General features: G+C 56.2%; 2 protein-coding genes across 6 annotated transcripts in view; both read right to left on the reverse strand.

Annotated features, from left to right (window-relative positions):
* Positions 1–1375: 1375 nt before the first annotated feature.
* NUDT16L1 (nudix hydrolase 16 like 1) lies at positions 1376–4175 on the reverse strand. 2 transcript variants are annotated; one of them, XM_054180485.1, is made up of 3 exons: positions 3916–4175; positions 3095–3355; positions 1376–2132 (listed from the first exon to the last, which is right to left on the reverse strand). In XM_054180485.1, exons 1-3 carry the CDS (start codon positions 4135–4137, stop codon positions 1683–1685), a joined length of 933 nt encoding a protein of 310 aa, XP_054036460.1. In that variant the 5' UTR covers positions 4138–4175; the 3' UTR covers positions 1376–1682. The 2 variants fall into 2 exon arrangements, with proteins under 2 accessions (XP_054036460.1, XP_054036461.1); XM_054180486.1 differs by lacking the exon at positions 3095–3355.
* A 444-nt stretch (positions 4176–4619) lies between these two features.
* The window catches only part of MGRN1 (mahogunin ring finger 1), a 59284-nt gene continuing 42726 nt past the window's right edge, over positions 4620–21177 (reverse strand). Inside the window, exons 8-18 of one of the 4 annotated variants that reach the window (XM_009900531.2) lie at positions 21010–21057; positions 16649–16717; positions 14374–14533; positions 12530–12639; positions 11520–11585; positions 8814–9037; positions 7775–7898; positions 7213–7255; positions 6476–6583; positions 5863–5907; positions 5219–5330 (exon numbers count right to left, since the gene is read on the reverse strand). In XM_009900531.2, the coding sequence (XP_009898833.2) occupies positions 5867–5907; positions 6476–6583; positions 7213–7255; positions 7775–7898; positions 8814–9037; positions 11520–11585; positions 12530–12639; positions 14374–14533; positions 16649–16717; positions 21010–21057 (993 nt within the window). In that variant the 3' untranslated portion in view covers positions 5219–5330; positions 5863–5866. Of the gene's footprint in view, positions 5331–5862; positions 5908–6475; positions 6584–7212; positions 7256–7774; positions 7899–8813; positions 9038–11519; positions 11586–12529; positions 12640–14373; positions 14534–16648; positions 16718–21009; positions 21058–21177 lie in introns of all 4 variants that reach the window. The other 3 variants (XM_054180481.1, XM_054180483.1, XM_054180482.1) reach the window with 3 other exon arrangements.

Here is a 21177-nt window from a genome sequence, read left to right on the forward strand (position 1 = left end):
GCCCCAGCACTTCCCCAGGGGAGACCTGAATCACCACTCCAGACTCACCAGACTCACTTTTTGGGTTTGGGGTTTTCTTTGCTTATCCAGTTTTCCCCTTAATGCCTGTTGGTTGATTCAAGTTTCTTCACCTCCAGCCCTTGGGTCTCCTCAGCACCTGCTTTCCCTGGACCAGAACAAATCCCTCTTGCTCTCTTGATTGCCTGGGACTGATGTTCCCTCCACTTTCCATCCTGGCCCTTATGCAACCAAACTCCACAGCTGCAGCACTTGAGCATGAGGAGAGCTATGACTGGGCTGTCCTCCTGCCGCCCTGGCTTCTGAGGTGGCCCCACCTCCCAGCCTGTTATTTATGGAAGAGCCTTGTGCTGCTGCCATCAGCCTGTCTCTAAATGTCTTCAATTAAACCAAACCTCTCTTCTGAGTTGTCACTGCGCAGCAGCTTGCACCCAGCACCTTCACCTGACCTTCTGCTCTGCTGCTCTGCGAGGTGGAGTGATCGTAGGCCCCCTGCACCAGGGCTAGGGGTGGCCCTGGCTGCAAGCACCTTTGAGCAGGACAGAGGGAGGGACAGGGTAAGGCTAGAGACTGGGGAGCTGTTCTTCCAGCACAGAATCTGCCCTGTTCCAGCAGGGCTGCTGAGGGAGGAGGATTTTACTGATGCTCAGCTGAAATGTTTCCCCCAGCAGAGACCTGGGCTTTGAGAAGCTGCAGCTGTGCTGGCTCCAGTGGGGCTCCACAGCCAGGAGAAACCATTACACACAGCCAGCACCCAGGAGGTGCTCTGGCACCCACAGCAGTGCAGACAGCTTCTCCCCAGAGCCCTGCCCGATGCCCCTGGGTGCAGGAGCTGTTCTAGAGTAACTCAGCAGCAAAGCTTAACACAGCTTATGGTGCTGCTGCACTCTGAGCCAGCCTCCTCTGCCCCAGCTACCCCCAGCCAAAAGGGGCTGCCAGCAGCAGCAGCTCTGGGCCTTGTCCTTTCCCTCCAGCTTCTCACAGTCCTACAAGTAATAGGGCAAGGGGGAAAAAGGGAACCGACCCCCAGCCGCTGCCACCCCAGAAAGCTCTGGGTCACCACCGGCTCTGCGCCAGCGGTCACAAACAAGCCCAACTGCAGAGCGGTCAGCAAAGCCATTTATTCCACCTTCCTGCTCCCACAGATCTCCAGGCAGAAACCCACACAGGCTCTCCCCAACACCCCGGAGGGAGTTCACGGCACACCCAGAGCGGGCGCCCCGCTGCGCTGGCCACCGCCGGCAGAGGTGCCCAAGCGGCAGCCCTGCCCCTCAGCCGTCTCACTGCAGGTACGGCCGCGTCCAAGCCGCCGCGGGGAGGTTAAAACAACAACAAAAACCCAAACAGAGAGAGACAATTCCGCTCCTTAAAAATGAAACCCGGGGACCTGGCGGCAGCGGCGCGCCCCTGAAATCAAAAGGTAACTCTAAGGCCTGGGTGCCTGGACGTAAGCACAATGAACTCTCTGCAGGGGGCTGTGCAGGTGGATCTGGGAAGCTCGCTAGAGTTTAATGGCCATAAAAATACATCACTTTCCCCTGCTCCAAACCCGCGCCCCCGGCTGGGCAGTGAGAGCGCGTGGGCAGCAACTGCAGCCAGCCACGGGTCGGAAAGGTAGAAGAAAGTCTCTAAGTCTCACCCACTTAAGTGCGAAGGCAGCGGCGTCACTCCATCGCCTCGGCCACCACGTGCTCTGCCACCGCGTTTGCCCCCAGCCCCGCCTGCTGCTCCGCCGCCTCGGCCGCCAGCTGCTCCGCCATGGCCCCGCTCTCCAGCCCGACCGCTGCCTGCTCTGCCGCCTGCATGGCCGCCTGGTTCTCTGCCCTATCTGCCAACTCGTCGCCCGCTTTAGCAGCTGCCGCCAGCTCATTGCCGTGCCTGGCCGCGGCCGGGTTTCCCATCCCCCCGGCTGCGTGATCTATAGCCGGCTTCTTCGGCTTCTGCGTGGCAGCCACCGCCTCGGCCAGCTTCTCCTCCGGCACCATGTTCAAGATCTTCAGGGCAAAGAGCAGCTGGAACTTGGCGGTTCCGACAAAGGAATTAGCCAGGAAGTTGGGCAGCCCACCCATGCGATCCTTCTGGGTGTAGAGGGGGACACGGACCATGCCCATCACCTGCAATGGCATAGAGCACAGCTTAGCACAGGACACAGTGGCACTGGCCCCCCCCGCCACCACCCTCTGCCCCCACACCCTTACCCCAGCACCCCTCCGGCCCACAGCCCAGTCCCATCCTGCCAGATCCTGCCCCTTCCTCCCACACCAAGCCCTGCCCTGGCCTCCTGCCCTGGCCTGCCTGCCCTCAGCCCGGCTGAAGCCCCTGCGCTGCTTCTCCCCAAGCTCACCAGGCCCTTGCTCTCCCTGCCCAGCCCAGCCCAGTCCAGCCCTAGCTCCATTCCCCCTCCTGCCCCTTTGAGGGGATCCCACTGCCCCAGGCCACTACAGGGAGCCCACTTCCCCCCACACACACACCCCCTGCCCTATGTGCCCCTCAACAACACCACAACCCAGGGCCAAATGTCCTCTGTTTGCACAGGTGCTGGAACCTGCCGAGCGCCCGGTGGGCGCCCGGGGAGACCCTCGTTCTCACGCTTCACCCTGGGGCGTCAGCCGGACTCAGCTACCCAGGAGGAAGGCTGCCTCCTCCTGCCCTGCCTCCGTGCAAGCTGGGGAAAACTCGGGTTAAAGCATCACATCACCACACCAAGGGTCGCGATTCCGGTCCAGGATGCCCAGCCTAGAGTGGGGGGAAATGCCCCCCAAGATGTGAAACAGCTCTCACCCACACCGTGAGGCTGAGCAGGTCAGTGGGGCTCCTCCCTACACAGGCAGTCGCCAGGAAAGGCCTGAGCTTGAGCTCGCTATGCTCTGGAGCCTGAGACACGACCCCAGCCAGTAGGCAGAGCTCCTAACGCCGGTGCTACACAGCGGTGCAGGGCACTCGCCGGTGGTAGCTCTACATGCGGTGCATTCCCCCGCTGGGCTGCGGCAGCCCAGCAGACACCTAAGCAGGGAAGCGTCATCTTCCCTGGGCCTAACGGACAGAGCTCTACACACCCCCTCCCTGGATGTCCCACCTCCAGCCCGTGGTCTCGGGAATGCACCGCGCTGATCTCGATGGTATGCAGCTCCTCCAGGGTCAGCTGCCTGGCGTAGAAGTGTGCCACCACGCGATGTGGCCCCTCTGTCAGGTGCGAGCACAGATAGTCAGCTTCCGTCAGGCGCACACAGCCCAAACCCAAGCCCAGCACCCGATTCAGACCGTCCTCCAGGGACCAGTAACGGCGATCCACGAACCCCCCGGGAAAGCCCAGTAGTCCGTCAAATCGCATCTGCATCTGCAATAGAGGCGCATGGTGTTAATGGGGCACCGCGGAGCCCCCCGGCGAGGGGAGAGGGGAGGCGCGGGCGCCCGAGCCCGGCGCCACAGAGGCCTCCGCAGTGGCGGAGGAGAGCGGGGAAGCCTCCAGGCCGCTCCAGCGCGGCCCTACCATCTCCAGCGCATCCAGAACCATTCACCGACATCATCTCCGAGAGCTCGCCGCGGCCCTAGGCCGAGACGCCGAGGCGTGTCCGCCCCGGCGCACATCCGGGGGTCCCGGGGCCTTTGCCCCGGGCTCGGGCCCGCCGCTGCCGCGGTCAAGCTTGACGATAGCATCAATTACTCTGCACAGCAACTACCGAGCAGCCAGAGCCACCGCGCCGCCCGCCCGGGACCACCCGCCTGCCCGCAGCCCGCCTCCCACAGATCCCGCGGCCCGACCCATCCCGAAGGCCCGCCCGCCCCGCCCCACAGTCCCATCCCTGCCTGTTCCCCGTCCTGTTGCCGGTCCCGGTGCCCCACCGCCCGCCCCCGGTCCCCCCCCCCCCCTCCCCGCCCGCCCGCCCGCCCCCTCACCAGCACGGCGTAGCGCAGCGGGATGCGGCCGAAGAGCATGCCCGGATTGGGCGCGTACAGCATAGCGTGACACGAGTGGCTCCAGCCTGGTCCCAGCCTCATCGCCTCGTACCGCGTGAGCGGCTTCAGCTCGGGCACGCCCGGCACCCCCAGCGTAGGCAGCGGCGGCAACGCGCCTGCCGGTAGGGCCCCCATGACCGCCATCGTCCCCATGGCCGCCATCGTCTCGCCGCCCGCTCCGTGAGCCCGCTCTGCGCACGCGCGGCGGCGACGGCGACGAAGGGGCGGGACCGATCGTCGCTAGAGCCAGTGGCAACAGGACGCCCGCCGCGGAGCCAATGGGGGCTCGGTAGCGCTCGCCAATCCCCGCGTCCTCACTCGGCGGGGCGGCCGATGGCGGCAGGCAGCCAATGGAAGCGGACCGTGCTGCCCGCGTCGCTCGCCATATTAGGCAAGGGCCGCGCGAGGGGCTGGCGGCGAGCGCCACCAATGAGATCAAAGCTGAGGGGTGGGCGCCACGAAGTGCGCGCCTGGAAAGGCGGACGAGGGATGGAGACCCGGCCCCGCCCCCCGGCTCGCTCGGCACACGGCCCCATGCATAGGCCCCGCCCCCCACGCCCCGCAGCCGGGAGCGCCTCCGTCCCGTCCCCGAGCCCCGGCCGTTCCCGTTCCTCCCTCCCGAAGCAAGGACTCGCGTGACTGCTCCACGGGTTTATTCCTACAAACATAGAGAGGGAAGAGAGAGGGGCTCGCCCCAGGACCCGCCGCAGAAGCAGAACAAGGCACACGGCGTGGGCAGCGCCGGGCTCCGCGTAGAAGGGAGGGAGGCGTGGGGCTCAGCCCGGGCCCGTTCAGGGTGGGCCGAGGCTGACCCCTAGCCTTACCCCAACTCGGCGGAAGCCCGTGTCCCGGCAAGGCTCACCCCAGCACCCAGGGCAGGCAGGGAGGGCCGCAGCTATGTACAGGGGCAGTGACAGCAAAGGGCTGTGCTTGGTGTGTACAAAATATACAACGGTAGTGTCCTTCATCTGCTGATTTTAACCCCAAAAATCCAACCCCCCGCCACACCCCCCAAGTGAAAACACGACGCCGGCCCCTACCCACCGCCAGGAAGCATGCACGTCTTTTAAAAAATCACTGGGCTGTGCCGACAGCGTGCTGGTGGGACACGCCAACCCTGCTGGTGGGACACGCTGCAACCCCGGGGTGGTGAGCTCGGGCCAGCCCCGCCGGGGAAGGGGGGAAGAGGTTGTGCGTGGGGTCTGGGGTCCAGCGGCTGGGGCAGGGGTGTTCCAGCCCCGCTCACAAGAGGCTCTGCTCGTCCTCCAGGTGAAGACGTGTCTGCTTGAAGAGAAGGGGCTGCGTGGGGCTGCCAGTGCCGCGGCCGGGGAGCATCTTGGTGAAGTCAGATGAGCCTGAGTGAGGAGAATGGGAGTTCAGTCCCAATAATGCCAGTGCCCAAGCAGGGTGCTCGACCCTGGGGAAAGGGCAGTGTGGACCAAGGAGACCATCACCCCCACCCCCTCCTACCCTGCACTGGCCACAGGAGACAGGGCTGGAACCCACCAGCTCAATCCCCTCTGCCCCTTGCTAAGCGCACAGGGGTGAGACATGGGACTCTAAGGGGACACACTATCTGCCACCAGTCTGGGAGAAGCCAATAGATATTCATAGTTCCCATTAGGCAGCAGAGTTCTCACCCAGGAGCCTAGCCAAAGACAGGGGGGAAGACTGGGGTCCTGGGACTGGGGAACAGCCGGTGCCAGGAATGGAAACAGAGCCAAGACAGGGCCAGCAGCACACGCTGGTTGGTTTGCTGCTCCCTCCTTCCCTGCCCCAATGGCCAGGATCAGCCCCATCCCTGCTCTTGCCCGGCTGCCAGCTGTCCCAGGAGGGCTCCTGCTGCCCCACACAACAGCGATGTGTAAGAAGAACGAGAAGACGTACCAGCTTACTCCTCTATACCAATAGAGCAGGAATCGGGACCCAGTGCTGCCCAAGACAGGAGGGAGGAAGGCAGACAGAGAGGGAAGGAGACATTAGAGAGGTACTCAGAACAGACTGCCGCTCTGCAGAAGAAAACAGGCTGCAACAACAACAGTTGGGGTGAGGCCAGCAAAACACGGCCCCACTGCCACACCACCCCACAGCAGAGGGGTGCCCGCTGCCCCCCACACCAGCTTGGTCTTCCAGAAGCTGGCCCATATGGTTCCCCTCCTTCAGCCAGATGTGGGAGCATGGTTTGCTGCAGGCACAGGAAGCCATTGTCACATAAACTGCGCCATGGAGCGGCCATAGCCCAGAGAGGAAAAAGGAGGGGAAGGACAGAGACAAAAGGGTGAGGGAGGAAGAGAAAGAAAGGGGGGACAAGTTACCTCTGCACTAGCCCCCCTCGCCCTGGGCAGGTGCATTCCTGTCCCATTCCGAGGCTGCAGACCACCACCCCAGCTGGGGAGACTGCCCGTGGTCAGGCACACCAGCCACAGACCCCCAGGCCTCTTGGCGACTTGAACCAGACCCCAGAGCGCAGAAGGTCCAACCCCAACAGCACAGCCATTACCTGGCAGGTAGACGTCTACCGGAGGGTCGCTCTCCGACTGCGTCAGGCTCCTGTGCTCACTGCAGCTGGCATCCTGCAGGACATCTTCAACCGAGGGAGGGCGGCTACCTAGAACCAGCCAAGAGCACAGCCCTTCAGAACCAGCCCAGCTCTGCAAAGCACTTGGCCAGGAGGATGAGTTGAGATCTTCCACTTGAGGAAGCTCCCTGCCCCCCTCACAGAGGTCTCAGCGGGGTCAGGCAGACTGGCCCAGGTCACAGTGGCAAAGGGCCAGCTCTGTTCACATCCCTGCTCAAGCCCCAAAATGCACCCAGGACTTCCCTCCCACCCTGTCCTCATGCCTTCTGGATGCTGACTGTGGACCAGAGACCCATCCCAAAGATATGGGGTATATCTTGCATAGCTGGTACTGGAGCCATGGTCTCACCAGGACTGCACTGGGGCAGGCAGCCATCCCCTCCCTCAGCCGTGTGAGGAGATAGCCCACAGCATGGACATTGCGCTTGTGCAGAGCTCACAGCAACGAGAGATGCTCAGAAACAAACCAGAGAGCTCTGCTGACTTTTCCCCCATGCTTTCTAGGATAGACCTGGTGAAGCACAGCAGCTGAGAGATGAAATTTCAAGGGCTGGATATTTCTGAACAACTGTCCACTCTCCAGCTGTTGCTACCCCAGCACAGCAGAGCTGCACACCACGATGAGGTCTGGCTGCCCCCAGGGCTGAGTGCACACTCACCCTGCAAGGACGAGGCCTCCTCGGTCTCCTCCCCCGCCACACTCTGTGAAGAGGAAAAGGCACAGGTTACTTCTGCAAATTGGAGGCCATCACTGTGGTTGTCTCCTGCTCTGGTGGGTCTCCACAGAGCTGTGCTTGGGGCCAAGACTTGTTTCCCAGAAGCACCAAGATGCCACCCACCAGAGGCCAGGATGGATGGGGCTTACAGGCAAGAGAAGTGGGTGTGGAAAGCCCAGCAGGGCCCAGCTTCCACCTCAGACACTGCTGGGCCCCTCCAGGAAACTGAGGGAAGGTCAGCTCTGACATGGCTGCAGCCAAGGGGCTTTCCAACTCTCCCAGCTCCCAAAGATGTGCTAGGGTACAGGCAGCAGCTATGGCCTTCCCTATGGGTAAATAAAGGCATCCAACACTGCTGGCTCTATGGTACTCGTGGCAAGAAGATTATCTTCAGCCTGCCACTGCAGAAGCTGATGGCCCTTCATGAGGCACCTCCCATGTTCCAGAAGCAGCACTCCCCAGAAGAGCTCTGGCTCAGAGCAGCTCCCCAGCAGAGCAGACTTACTTCTGGAGGGCTGGTTTCTCTCAGGACCAGCTCACCACCACTCAGTGCTGGTGGTGAGTCAGAGTCTTCGGAGAGCTTCTCTTCATCCTCCTCATGGATTGGGGACGAGGGAGACCGTAGTGTGCTGCAGCAAGAGAAACTCCATTTGCAAGCAGCCACAGCACTGCCAGCACCATGGGCACTGGCAGATTTGTTGTCAGCAGCTTAAGTTGTCACCACCCCTGCCAGGTCCCTCCACCAGCAGCATAAGCCAACGTACATGAGCAGGAGACCAAACTATTGAGCTAAAGTCCCCAGGGCCCTCCAGTACCAGCTCTGAGGAGAAGAGCAGCAGCATTGCTGGGGCAGAGCCCAGTGGTGCAGCGCTCCAGCACAGCCACACAACTCAGACAAATCTGTCTTTCATGGAAAGCAAGAGGAGCAGGTCCCAGGCTGCTTCTCACACCTTCAGAGCTCCCTTCCAAGGAGGAAATTTGGAGTGGAGCACAGTGAGGAGTGCCAGGAACAAACCCCATTGGACCCAGTCTGTACAGCCCTGCAAGGGACACGTGAAGTACACCTGCAGTGGGCTGCCTGCTCCACACCTACATCCTCCATCACAAGGCCACTAGAGGAGGCTTGAGATAACAACTAAAGAATCTCCTTCAGCATTTTGTGCTCTGAAATGCGAGCATTCTTTTGCTCCATGGAAAGCAGAAGTCCAACAAAGTTTGAATGTCTAATGCAAATCAAGGGACTAACTGCTTTGGAAATGAGATGTTTCCCTCCAAAGTCTGGACTCAATTCTCCTTGATAGAAACCCTCTTTCTTTTGGTGACAAAGCCAGCCTTTAGGAAATATAAGTTGGTCACCTCAGGCTGAACTCAGGGGTGATATCCCAGCTCTCTCAGTGGCACAAGTACCTTCTGGCCTCCTAATGTTCTGGGTTAGCAGTGCTACCAGTGCTGGGAGCAGCCAGAGCCCTCTCCTGGTCCCAGTGCACGTGGCCACAAGCCCCAGGGCTTTCCAGAGGAGTGGACCCCTCCATCCCCATGCTGACCTATCTGGAGACTTGCTCCGCTTGCCCTTTTGGTGGCTGCTCTCCACGGCTCTGTCCATCCCAACGAGGGGTCGGCCCGCCGGTGGCATCCCATCCACCACTCCAGAGTAGCTGATTTCCTCATACAGAGGAGCTGAGGGGATGGAGGGGGAAACGGAGCGGAGGCCGTTCAACGCTTCCAGCAAGGAAATGGGCTCGTAGCCTGGAGGGATGTTATCAGAGCTCTGCAGGTGAGACAGAGAGGGGCACTGTTAAGAAACCCTTGCCAGGCTGGAAGCCCCCCTAATAGGGAAGGTCCTGCTCCCCAGTGCAGTCCAGCCCTACACCTCCCACCTTGTGCTCCCAGGCACCCCATCCCCACAGCCATCTCTCCAGAGAGCCTCAGCCTCCTTCCCCTGCAACAGCCACAAGCTCCCCTTTGGGTTGTGATGCTGCTGCTGCTCCAGGAAAGTTTCTGGAGCAATGCTGGAGGGCCTGGGCATCTCATAAAGCCAGAACATGGATGGACAGCCCCATCTGTCATATTTTCAACAGCTGGACAAGGATGGTGGAAAAGCAGGTTCCTAACAAAGCTGCTATGAAATACAGGTGGACTTTTTTCACCCAACAGTTCAGAGACCCTTCCAGCTCAATAAACATTCCATTTCTGCTTCCAGCCCTACTACATGCAGCTGTTTCACAGCAGCACCACTAAGAAAGAGTCAAAGGAAGGGAGCATGTGTGTACTAGCTGAGAGCTGGTCTTTGGAGCCCAGACCACTTCCACTTCTTCCACGGTCTTAGTCCTCTCAGCTGCTAGCATTGGCTCCCTGCACAGTCACCTCTGCTAAAAGGTAGGAAAGAGATCACAGAACCACTGACCCCCAAAAGGGAGGAGGGCAAAACTCATTAAGCTGTCAGTCCAAGGGAGCTTTACAAAGCCATTAGATCAACATTGGTTTAACTCCAAACCCCCTCTTGATTACAAAGATCTTGTGGACTCAGAGACAAATGGGGTTTGTGCTGCATCCCAGCAGGCCATAGGCAGCTCAGCCCAGCCCACTGCAAAGAGACATGACTGCAGCAGTCCACACTTACACTAAATTGAGCTGTTCAGCCCTATATCCTCAGGGAGGTGGCTCTGTGTTGTGCCTAAAGTGGTGTGTTGCTGCTAAGCCTAGCCATGAACTCCTGTAGCTTCTCTGTGCCTGATCTCCTCATCACACAGCTACAGATGAGCCTGCCCAGCAACTTGTCCTAACACAGCCATTGACTTGGTGTGAGCTGATTGCTGAACCGACTCACTTGTGGTCACAAAAGGAGCCAGACCTGATGGGAAGGAAAGGAGGAGTGACACCTGGGGTCAAGCATCAACACACATCCCCTGTGTATTGGTCCTGTGATGGTTATGGGCTTTCTCTGAAGACCACAGCTGGTGACTGCAAGATAACCAAGTCGGATGAAGAGGAATCGCTGCACAGCTGCTGCCACCTGTAGGTGGTGGGGCCAAAAGCCACCTCCACAAAAGCATTTTATTTCCAGAGAGCATCTTGGAGGTGCTAGTTTGTGGACAGAAACATCAGGGAGACAAATCCCTCTGGGTAGTGCCTGGGACATTTTCTCCTGGCTGTGTAAACCAAGGCTGCTCCCTTTGGTTTGCTGTGGTGAGAGCTCAGGATCTAGGGCTCAGCTTAGAGGCTGGAGGAGGATCTCTCAGACAATGGCTACAACACACTCACTGCAACTTGGTGAGTTTTCACACAATCCTGGGAGTCTCTACTCTCTCCTGGGACATTGCCCTACCCACAGAGCCCCCTGCTCCAGCAGCAGTGCTGCTAGTTGCTGTAGGAGGCCTGCAGACAGCCAGGGTCATGACAAGCTTTCAACAGCCTCATCACCTGAACCCAGCCTCAGGTGTTCTCCAGGCTCAAGCAGAACAAGCCACCTCCCTTGTAAGGCTGAGCATCCAGACCTGCTTGAGCAAAAGAAAACAGCAGCCCCCCGATACCACTGAGAGATGTAGCTGCATTTGATGGGAATACACAAAGAGACCCTTGCTGGCCTGGGGATCTCCCTCACCTTTCCCCTTCCTGCCTCCTGGTCCCCTACAATTCCATTCATGCTGGCCCCAGCACAGCATTCCAGTTACACTCTCACACCAGCTCAGAGTCCCCAGCAAAACAAGCTCCATCCTTCCTGCTTCTGCAAAACCAAACCTCTGCAGCCAGTGCCCTTGAATGCAAGACCTGGTGCAGCAGTGCCTGTTTGTCCCCCTCTACATCCTAGCACCACGGTGGAAACCACAAGAAGATGTGCCCACAGCAAACTGCCAAAGGGATGAGACAAATGCAAGGAAGCTTTTGGGTGAGCCAAGGGGACAGCAGCTTGCCCACAGACCTACAAAGCTACGAAAACATCTTGGCCAGGAACTATTAAGCAGCCAGGCTCAGGACCTGAGGACAGACCTGGAGTGTCAGCAGGAGACCTCTGTGGCAAGCTGCTTCCATCTTGTTTATTCCTTTGCAGGCAAACCAGGCAGGTTAGTGAGTGCCTGTGCAGGGTGTGAGGGTCTCACCACTGCCATGGAGGTGACAGGCGGAGTGCCACAGCCTGTGCAGGGCACAGCTCAGAGTGTTAGCAAAGCCTTCGGTGTGGGACACTTCCATGTGCTAGCCACACTGCTGACAAAGAACTGCCACGGGAGCCAAGCACAATCAGATCCACTTACTGTTTCCCTTCTAGGTTTCCTGCTGGGCAGGGAGACAGTGCTGACCTTAAGGACTTTAAAGGAACACTGCCAAGAGAAAACCAGGTTTTAAAGAAGTTGTTTCTTGAGGTTAAGTGACACAGACAGACACACAGCACGTCCTCACCTCGCTCCAGGTGACAGCACCTGCTTCCTCTACACACCATGCTCTGCTTCACAACAGCCTGCAGGGTTTCTCCCCCATCCTATCTCTTAGCCCCAGCTGAAGGCAGATGGATAAACCCAGGCTTTTTCTGTGACAATACCTTTCTGTTCCCATGAAACCCTACAGATGATCTAGATGCAGATCTTCTCACTCTGATCTTGTATGTCTCACCAGAGTCAGCTGTGCAACAGCAGTGGTTAGTCAATGAGCTGCTGCCCTCACCAGAATGGGGACATGAGATCAGGCCCTGAGGCCACCAACACCACACCTTCCATCCCATGCTCCATCAGCTGCATGCCAAGACCCCCATCGCTCAGGGAGGCTGGCACTACGAGGCCTTCCTGCTACCACACAAAGGGCATTTCATCAGAGCATGCTGCCACACAGATGTGTGTGTAAGTCAGACTGAGCCCTTCACAATCTCCCAGCTCCCCCCCTGTCATGTCCAGAGTGTGCTACAGGCCCCAAGAAACTTTCTCATACTGAGGTCTCTGTGGATGTGTTTCCTCCAAACGAGAGGAAGGCACTTGGCTAGAACCAGCCATGTTACTAATCCATGAGAGGAGAGATCCTGGCTGTCTAGCAGGGTTGACAAGAGAGGCTCACCTGTTGCCTGCTCAGGAGGACCTCACTCCAAGGCCTGAGCACCCCTCCTGAAGTCCCAGGGACAGCAGGCACACCTCCTGAGGTCCCAGGGACAGCAGGCACACCTCCTGAGGTCCCAGGGACAGCAGGCAGTGGGCCAAGCAACTTGTGTACACAGGAGCTGCCCACTGAGGCCGAGAGCAGCAGCCAGGCCTGGCAGGCACGGCCGCGAGGTACTTACGGAGTGCTCGTCGTGGTCCACACTCTGTGCCAAGACAGGGCTGAAGGACACTGGCGACAGAGCCCCTGGCTTCTTCCTCACAGCCCGGATCTGCAGCAGGGCACGGAAGGCTAGGAGGGAACAGCAGGCAGGTGACTGCATGGTCATGCCAGGTGCACGCCAGAGCTCCTTGGCTTACTGCAAACACACTGCCGGCACAGGGGAGCTCCCCATGCCCGTGGGTAGCAGGGCCAGGGAGCACACCAAAGCCAAGTGCTGTGGCTTCTAGTCAGCTGAGCTGGAGAGGAAAGAGATCTGCTGGTCTGGGTACATGCAGTCCTTGCAGAGAGCAGGCACTGCCTGTCCCACTACAGTCACGTGCAGAGGTGCTTCAGGCCTGATACTGTGCAACAGAGTAAGCAAACCATGACCTTGGTCTTGGACAGTGCACTGCAAGCTACAGGATGGGGGAAGACTCACATAAAACCACTCTGGGATCATTCAGACCCCACAAAGCTCAGCCCTCAGGTCCAGTTGGCACTGGAAGCATAGCTTCTGCTATACACCACCAGTGCTATGGTGGTGACAGGCTCTGAAATAGCTCAAATGCAGCTGGAGGGTGAGTGGGCACACTGCTGTCTCCAGCATAGCCATCCCTTAGTCCTCCCACCACAATAGCTTTGATCTCCACTCCCTACCCACAGTCCCACTTTTTATCTGCAGCTCTTTAATATCACTGGCTCCTCTGTGCCAAGGGTGCCTATGAATGAGCCAGACATCTGTTGGGATGCAGCTGTAAGAACTTGCTCATGCTGAAGGAAAAGCCCAGCCATTCCCCTAGCTCTTGCTGCCCCCCACCTGCTTGCAAGACCAGACCAGCCCAGAGAGGACAGAGGTGCAAATCTGTCCTTGCTGCCTCTGCACTCCCCAGGAGCAGATTCCCAGGAAGTTGGATGTGGGGGACACTTTCCAAACAAACAGAATGCAGATGAGATAAGGCTGTTCCTGTGTTCTGTGTTGTGCTACTCACAGTCAAGGCTGTCTGGCCCTTCCTTTGATAAGATCTTGCCTTTAGTTGCTCTGTCTTTGCCAGGTTTGAACTGTTTAGACTTAATTTCTCAGGCCAAATGTCTCTCTCAGGCTCTTTATTTTCTCTTCCTGAGAAGTATCAGTTAGAAACAATCAAATCCCTCAGGGACCAAGCAGAGAGGAAAACACAGGAGCTGTGTGTCCAGGAAAAACAGTGATCTTGTCTCAAGAGCCTTTGGAATGCAACGAGTGCTGCCTGGTGCCAGAATGACTATTTCAATCTTCCCTTCTTTTGGGCAATGCAAGGGTTAAGCAGATCCCCCTAACTCTCCTGGCAAAGTAAACGACTCCAAACTGATCATTATCTCATCTCTGCCTTCCTGCTGAAGTCAAAGGAAGGCTGTGGAAAGGGAAAAAATAATCATGCAAAGTACTTGGACAGCCCTCTAGTGGGGCTGGCTGATGTCTCAGACAGATACTCTCAGGGAACACCTCTGTGTCCCCTCCTTTGGGGGATTTTCCATCATCTTCACCAAATCACAAGAACTGCCAACACAGCATGGCTCGGGGCACTTGCACTTTCAGATCCATCCCTGAGAGAGGGCAACTACCCAAGGAAGCATGGACAAAGGGCCATTCTCCCATGTGCTCCTCCTTTCCTGTTGAAGGACAGTAAGTTTAGATGCCAAGAACCTCCAGATGCCAGTGGGAGCAGCAGTGCGTTTGATGCTGAGCCTGGGGTGGTGTGTGTAAAACATGCTGCCTCCCCCAGCCTGTACTGGCTGAGCAGGAGCCCCTGGAGGAGAAGATGCCCTGGTTGCTGGGCAGAGACTCACGCAGCCTGCAGATGGGGCAGTTGTTGGCCTGGTAGCGCAGGGTGTCGGCGCAGGAATTGCAGAGGCAGAGGTGTCTGCAGGGCAGAATCAGGGTGTCGCGCAGGTCAGACAGGCAAACCACACACTCGTTGCTGTTGTCGCTGTTCTCGTCATCTGAAGGCTGCAAATGAAAGGCAAGATGCTGTGAATGGAGAGGGCCATGCTGCACTGCCCAGGAACCCTGGAGCCTGGGGAGATTTGCCACCCAAAAGCCTGTGAGACAGCCGGCGTCCAAGCTCCAGCCCTCCCAGCCTGCCACGGACACCCCTTCCTCTCGGGGCTGTGCTCTGAGCTCACTAAATGCCAGAGACCAGGGCACTGTCCTGGGAATTCAGGTGTAGCTGCCCCTCCCAGGGCCAGGCTGTGTGCAGAGGGGAGCTCCTTTGGGCTAGGAATGCCCTTAGCTGAGGGGGACCAAGAATAAGGTCCCACATGCCAGCCTGGTGGCTCCCAGGGTCCGCAGAGAAGCAGCCTCTTCAGCAGCCCATCCCTTCTGCCCCATGTCCACAGAGGGAGAAAGCAGCCCCAAAATACACTGCTTGCTGACTGTGGCAGGCAGTAGGTCGGGCTGCCCCTGGGCTGGACTCCAGCCATGTCTAGCCCAGTTTCCACAGGTCCTCTGAAGTGATGAAGTGAGCGGTTCTCCTGCCACAGCATCTTCACCAGCCTCCTGTGCCGGCACAAGCTTTGATGCAGCTGCAGAAAAACCAGCCTGGGATGCTCACCTCCTTACAGCCACCCTGCTAAAAAGGTCAGTGTGGACCCATTCAACAGGAATGTGTGATGCACTCATCTTTCAGTCACCTGGAGCTCCACAAAATGACTTACAGGCACAGAGCAAGCTGTTGCTGGCAGGAGAAACCCACTCTCCAACCACAAGCACTCTCTCCACTGACCCCTGAGAACCCCAGCACAGAAGTTCTGCTGAAGGCCACCAAATTGATGACCCAGCATGGGCCACCCTCTGCCTTTGCAAGGTCCAACTTCATGAGGCCTTTGTGGTCAGCTGGGTTAACACATGCTAGGCCAAGGGCAACCTTGGTGTAAAGAGCACTACAGAGCATCTGTCACATGCACTATGCTGGGAGGTAAGGAGGGCAGGCTTTTGGCTTTCTCGCTCATACAGTTTGCTAAGCATACTGAGAAGAACGAAAATGGCCCCAGGCCACTTGTCTGATGGCCCACAAATGTGTGATTGCTGGAGGAAGAGAATCATCACAGGACCCTGGAGGACCCAAATAAAAAGCCTCCAATCCTCTGTGCAAGAAAAATCTTTGAAAAGACCTCTCCCTCCTGCCTCTTCAGGTGCTACCTGTTGGAACAGGCAGATAAGAGATCACAGGATTGTTTGGGCAGGACTCTGCACACTGCTTGGAGACAAAATCCTGCTTGTCTTGCTCTGTGACTGCTCCTCTGTCTGCAAATCATGTGCTGCACACAGCAGAGCAGTCCGAGGTCAACCCTTGCTATGCTCTGCAGCCCAGGTGGCAGCAAAGGGCAGCTTTACATCAGGCTGAAGCATAAAGCAGTCACACAATCTGCATGGGGCTGTGCAGAGAGCTGGGATTCAGCAGGAGCCCCTGCCTAAAGGCAGGCAATGTTTCTGGGTTTGGCATTTGCACATACATCCCGTTGTACTGCTCTGCTCCCTCTTGCTGGGGAATGCAGGCTGAGCCCAGCTCCCTGCAGCACTACAGGAATGTGCAGTCTCAGAAAGAAGCCACAGGAGCAAAGCACAGACACCAGGCACGACTGCCTTGGCTACAGAGAGGCAGCAACACTGACCCATGGCTGTCTCTACAAACCCTCAAAATCAGTGCTCTGACCCATGAGGCACTGAAGCCCTGCTCTCCCAGCAATCCCAGTCCATGGGAACATCCTCAAGAGCTTCGTTCCTGGAGGTGTTTAAGACCAGGCTGGATGAGGCTCTGGCCAGCCTGATCTAGTGTGGGGTGTCCCTGCCCATGGCAGTGGGGTTGGAACTAGATGATCCTTGTGGTCCCTTCCAACCCTGACTGATACTATGATACTATGAAAATCATCTCAGCATGACTCCAGTGACTGAGCCTTACAGAGAGGACTCTGGGCTTCTTCAGTGCCTGCAGGAACGACACAGACTTGACAGTCATTCAGGGAAGCCTCTCTACATTGCCCTGACAAGCCCCACAGTTAGAAGCAGAAGGTGCAGGCTGGACACCCACAGCTCAGGGAGCAGGATCCTCCTGAGTACCTTTACCTTGGTCTCTTGGTTGTTTTTGTTCTCGATGCCATAGATCTCCTGAAGCAGATAGCTCACCCGGTCAACCTAGGGAAGAAGACAAGAGCTGAATGCCAGCTGCTCTCTCATTGCTGTTTCCTGATCACCTCCTCTCCCTCCCTGTGTCAAAATGCCCATGTTACAGCCACAACAGCCAGCTCCCCTGTAGCTACAAGAAAAATAATAACAGAAACAAGTATCACAAAGGACAGGTGGGAGAGTGTCTCTGCTTGCTGCAAAAGTGGTGCCCATCCTGTCTGGTCTGAGCAGGGAGTCCAACAGGCCACTTCTGCCACTGCCAAAGCCATCTAAGGAACAAGAACTCTGCTTGCCTCAGAGATCAGGAGGGAACATACCCCCATAGCTCAAACAAGGCAGAGGCAAGCAGCCTTCCACTGCCCTTTCTTCCTGTGAAGTACTGCTTAACTGGAACCAAGATGAAGTTCCACCCATCTTTGTATACCTCAGCAGAGGTGCTGTGCCATCTGGCAGCTTGTTACAGCCACCACCAGCTGCACATCACTTCCCTGTCCATCACCTGGGAGCACAATGCCAAGCTACTGCAGACAAACTACGAGAAACACTTGAGGGCCAAGCTTACATTAGTGCAGTGTCCTTTATTACCATCCCCAGGCCCTAGGTGGCATCTCTAAATTGGGATGTGTGGTGGCAGAAAGTGCTCTAGGCACAGGTGGAAGTTGCTCACAGCCCCAGCTCTGGGACACACCCCTCCAAGCCATGCCTGTATGCAAACACGGGCAGCTGCCTGCAAACTTGCCTGAGAAACAAAGCAGTGAGGCAAGAGAAGCTGATGGTTCAAGTCCCAGCAAGACAAGCCCCTCTGCACTGTGTGTGCTCTCCCCTTCTCCCTAGTTTAGCCAGCAAGTATAGCACGAGACTCACAGCTGGGAGCAGCCTTTACAAGGATGCACAAGGATAGCAGTCCCCCGATACGTGGTGCTACACAGCAGCTTCCCCAGAGCAAGCTGTGTTCCTCTGCTCAAAACCCCACCACAGGCAAAATGTTGAAGGGGCTGCAAGGTATCAAGCTGGCACATCTCACACACAGGGGATGGAAATGCTCTCCTGCCATCCCCAGTAACTCTCCAGTTGCCATCGTGCAGCGAAGCCAAGCCACTGGGAACCCAGTGCTTCAACAGCTCATTGATCACAGGCCTTTTGGCATTTCCATGTGTAATTGGCCACTCTTCTCTCCTCTTACCAAGCCAGGTTCCCAGAAGAGCAATGGCTTTGCCACGGAATTTCAGTGCTGCAGAAGGTGAGGCAGGAGCCAGCTATATGCAGCCTCTTTGCCAGTTCAGAGATGCTCTGAGCTGGGACACAGCAGCTTTCACAAACCAGCTCCAGAGTCTCCCTGTTGAACTCAGTGTGCAGCTTACAGACAGTCTCCTCTGGGCCTGCATTTCACAGCAATGAGGTCAGCAGTTGGACTGCTGTGCAAAACCCTCTGCAGCAGCTCACAACTCACCCAGGAAGTTTGGGAGCAATTACGTGGGAGATGTCCTTTTGGAACTTGACATTACAAAGAGAGTCTTGTTACAGCATCCTGACTCCTTGGAGAATCATGATGAGCAACACTGAGGGCAGAACTGGTCAGCTCAAAGCAAAGAAGAGGTCAGGAAGGAAGAGACCAAAGCCTCTGCAGGAGTCTGCTTTCATTTTAACTGCTTGCCTCTAAAAACCCCGAGAAGCTCCTGTCCCAGTGGAAGGGTAAGCAGTGTAACATGGCTCTGACTACAAAGACCTCTAGGTTTTAAAAGAGTAGGAATAAATAAGAAGCATGTGATTGTAGACAATGCAGTCCTTCACCTTCATGCTTCTCCAACCCATCCTGCACCACATCATCCTTTCAACAACTTCTGTTGCTATATACAGCCTCAGCTGATGCACACAGGAGTCGCCAGCCAAGTCCAGGTCATGTTTTTCTGCTGATCCATCTGTTTGTATCCATCCAGGCTGAATTTCTTTGAACAGGTTGGTACATACATTATAACTGATCTCAGCCAGAGAACAAAGCAGGGAACAAAGCAGTTCAGCTCATTAGCTGCTGCTTCCTGCTCCTAAAGAGCTTTAGAGATCTGCTGCACACAAAAGGAACCTGGCAATAGCATGGAGAAGGCAGAAGAAAAGCAGTGATGAGGAAGAATGTACAATGCCATACAGATGGTTTACTCCAGACTTACACTCTATACCTCTGCTCTATGCTTTTGTGGGTGCAGATGCTCTCTCAGCTTCAGTGGTACTGTGTGTTCTTCTAAGCAAGAGCCTCCTTCTATTTTAAAAGCCATAGGAGAGAACATACAAGCATTGCACTTTGCAATCTGCCAAGGGGGGAAAAAAAAGGACCCACAACCAAAGGCTGAGTGGGAAGGTTACATGCTCTGCCAGTAAAGACAGACAAGCACACACTGTTTCACTGCAGGAGCTGGCTGACTGTACTGTGGCAGGGTGGGAACTTCCCTGGAGAGACTTCCAGCAAGACAGCCTTCCATTTGAGGTGCCCAGAGTGCTAAATGGAGAGCGGCACACACAGTGTGTCAGTGTGCACAGCAACCCAAGAGCCACGGGGGGAGCTTGTGGCCACCTAAGCACTGTTTAAAAAAGGAGGAAAGTAAAATAAAATCCCTCCCCAACACCCATGAGGAGGATAAATGAGCAGCTTTTAATCAACTCAGAAATGGTCTTCTCTGATCAGAAGAACAGATAAGGAAGAGGCACCGCTGGCATCGCGCTGCTCTGCTCCCTCAGCACTTGGGCAGCCACTTCCAGCACAGCACACACATGCTTTCCCCTCAGGGCATGGCTCTTCTGCATGTTCTCACTGCAACCCTGCCTTTGCAAGCTCAACAGACTCCTTTATCTCTCTCTATTAAAAACGCTTGTGGGACCTAGACTGATCACCTAGCCAGGAGGTCATGCTGCAACACAGCCAGGGGAAGCACCAAGGAAGGGAGGAGAGCCAGTTTGGGACACACAGGGCTCAGAACAGACATCAGGCTGGAGCAGCAACTCACCACTAGCAGTGGCATAAAGCTCAGGAAGCCAGGACTAATATTGCTGTCACTAGGCACAAGCAAGTCTGAAGAACAGGCCATGAGTCTCTGCACAGCACTGGTGAGGCAGGCAAGGAATTACCAAATGTCCTTTGGATCTGTGATTAACTGATAGTCTTTAGTGGCTTTTTTCCTAACCTGGAAGGAACACCTTAGAGCAAGAAGTGTCTAATCAAGGCACTCACTGACCTCCTTGGTAGTAAATCAGATCAGAAAACTGTATCCATCAATCACAAGCAAACACATTTAAAGCAGAAACACAGCACACCTCTAAAGGTGAAGGCATCAACAACCAAATCTCTCTCTCTCTAAGACATTTCACACTGAGCCTTGCCACAGGATCCCTACCAGATTTCCCTTCAGAGGTTGACATTCTCACCAATATTAGCAGTCTGCAGTTGCTTGTGGTTTTCTCTCTACACAAGTATGGATGCAACTACAACCTTGTTAAGGAACTACACAGCTTCCCCTCATCTCACCACACTGGGATGGGCTAAAAAAGGGCTACAGACCTCTGATGATTCCCTAACTGCCAATCTCCCTCCTTCCCTTCCTCTCATACTCTGCACAATCTGGTATATGAACCAGCAACACCACATCTGTGACTGCCTAAGCACCAGGATACTTGTAGGGGACAGGCACAATGAGCCAAAAGGTCTCAGGCTCTGGGACTACTCCTGAGATACCATGAGCACAACAAGGAAGCTTGTGGAGGAAGAAAACTATCCACACACATGTGGAAAGCAAAGAGTTTTCAGCCTCCAAGTAGAACACTGGGAGTCTGCAGAGATCCTTCTACACCACAAAAGAGAGAACTCAGTGTCAAAGAACAGATGGGATTCACATCCTGAACACATACAGCACCGAGGCTCACTTATGCACACCTGATGTACTTACACCCATACAGGCATGGAAGCATTCAGCACTGTGCTTTGCCAGTGGTGTATGTAAGCTCCAGTGAGGCAGAAGCACACAGGGAGTACTATACAGAGTGCTTGCCTCCCAGGGGAGCACTGAGAGCTGCACCATTGCTCTGCCAGTCCCACACTGCTGCATTTGTTGCCCCACCACACATCTGGCTGTGCAATAACCAACCCAATGTTAAGGGCTGCCAGGAGCTCGCTGCCTTTGCTTGTGACATCTGAGCTAACAAAGTGAGATCTCAGACTCTTAGTGAATTAAGAAACTTCCCAGTGGGTACAGTCAAGCTCCTGTGGGACACCAGCAGATGTCTAACCAAGCAGTAGAGAGGAAATGGGTACTTACAATCTGCTTCTGCTTTAACGGCTTCACGGAAAAACTGCCATCGACGTGCTAGGAAACAAGGAAATGCATCAGACAGGATCAGAATCAGACAGCTGGTTTGGCTGCAAAAGTCCTTTAAGGTCCAACCATTCTCTACCTCTACCAGGTATGGTGCTAAACCATGCTCCT

The sequence above is a fragment of the Dryobates pubescens genome, chromosome 4, assembly GCF_014839835.1.
Source record: "Dryobates pubescens isolate bDryPub1 chromosome 4, bDryPub1.pri, whole genome shotgun sequence".
In the NCBI taxonomy this organism is placed as follows: domain Eukaryota; kingdom Metazoa; phylum Chordata; class Aves; order Piciformes; family Picidae; genus Dryobates; species Dryobates pubescens.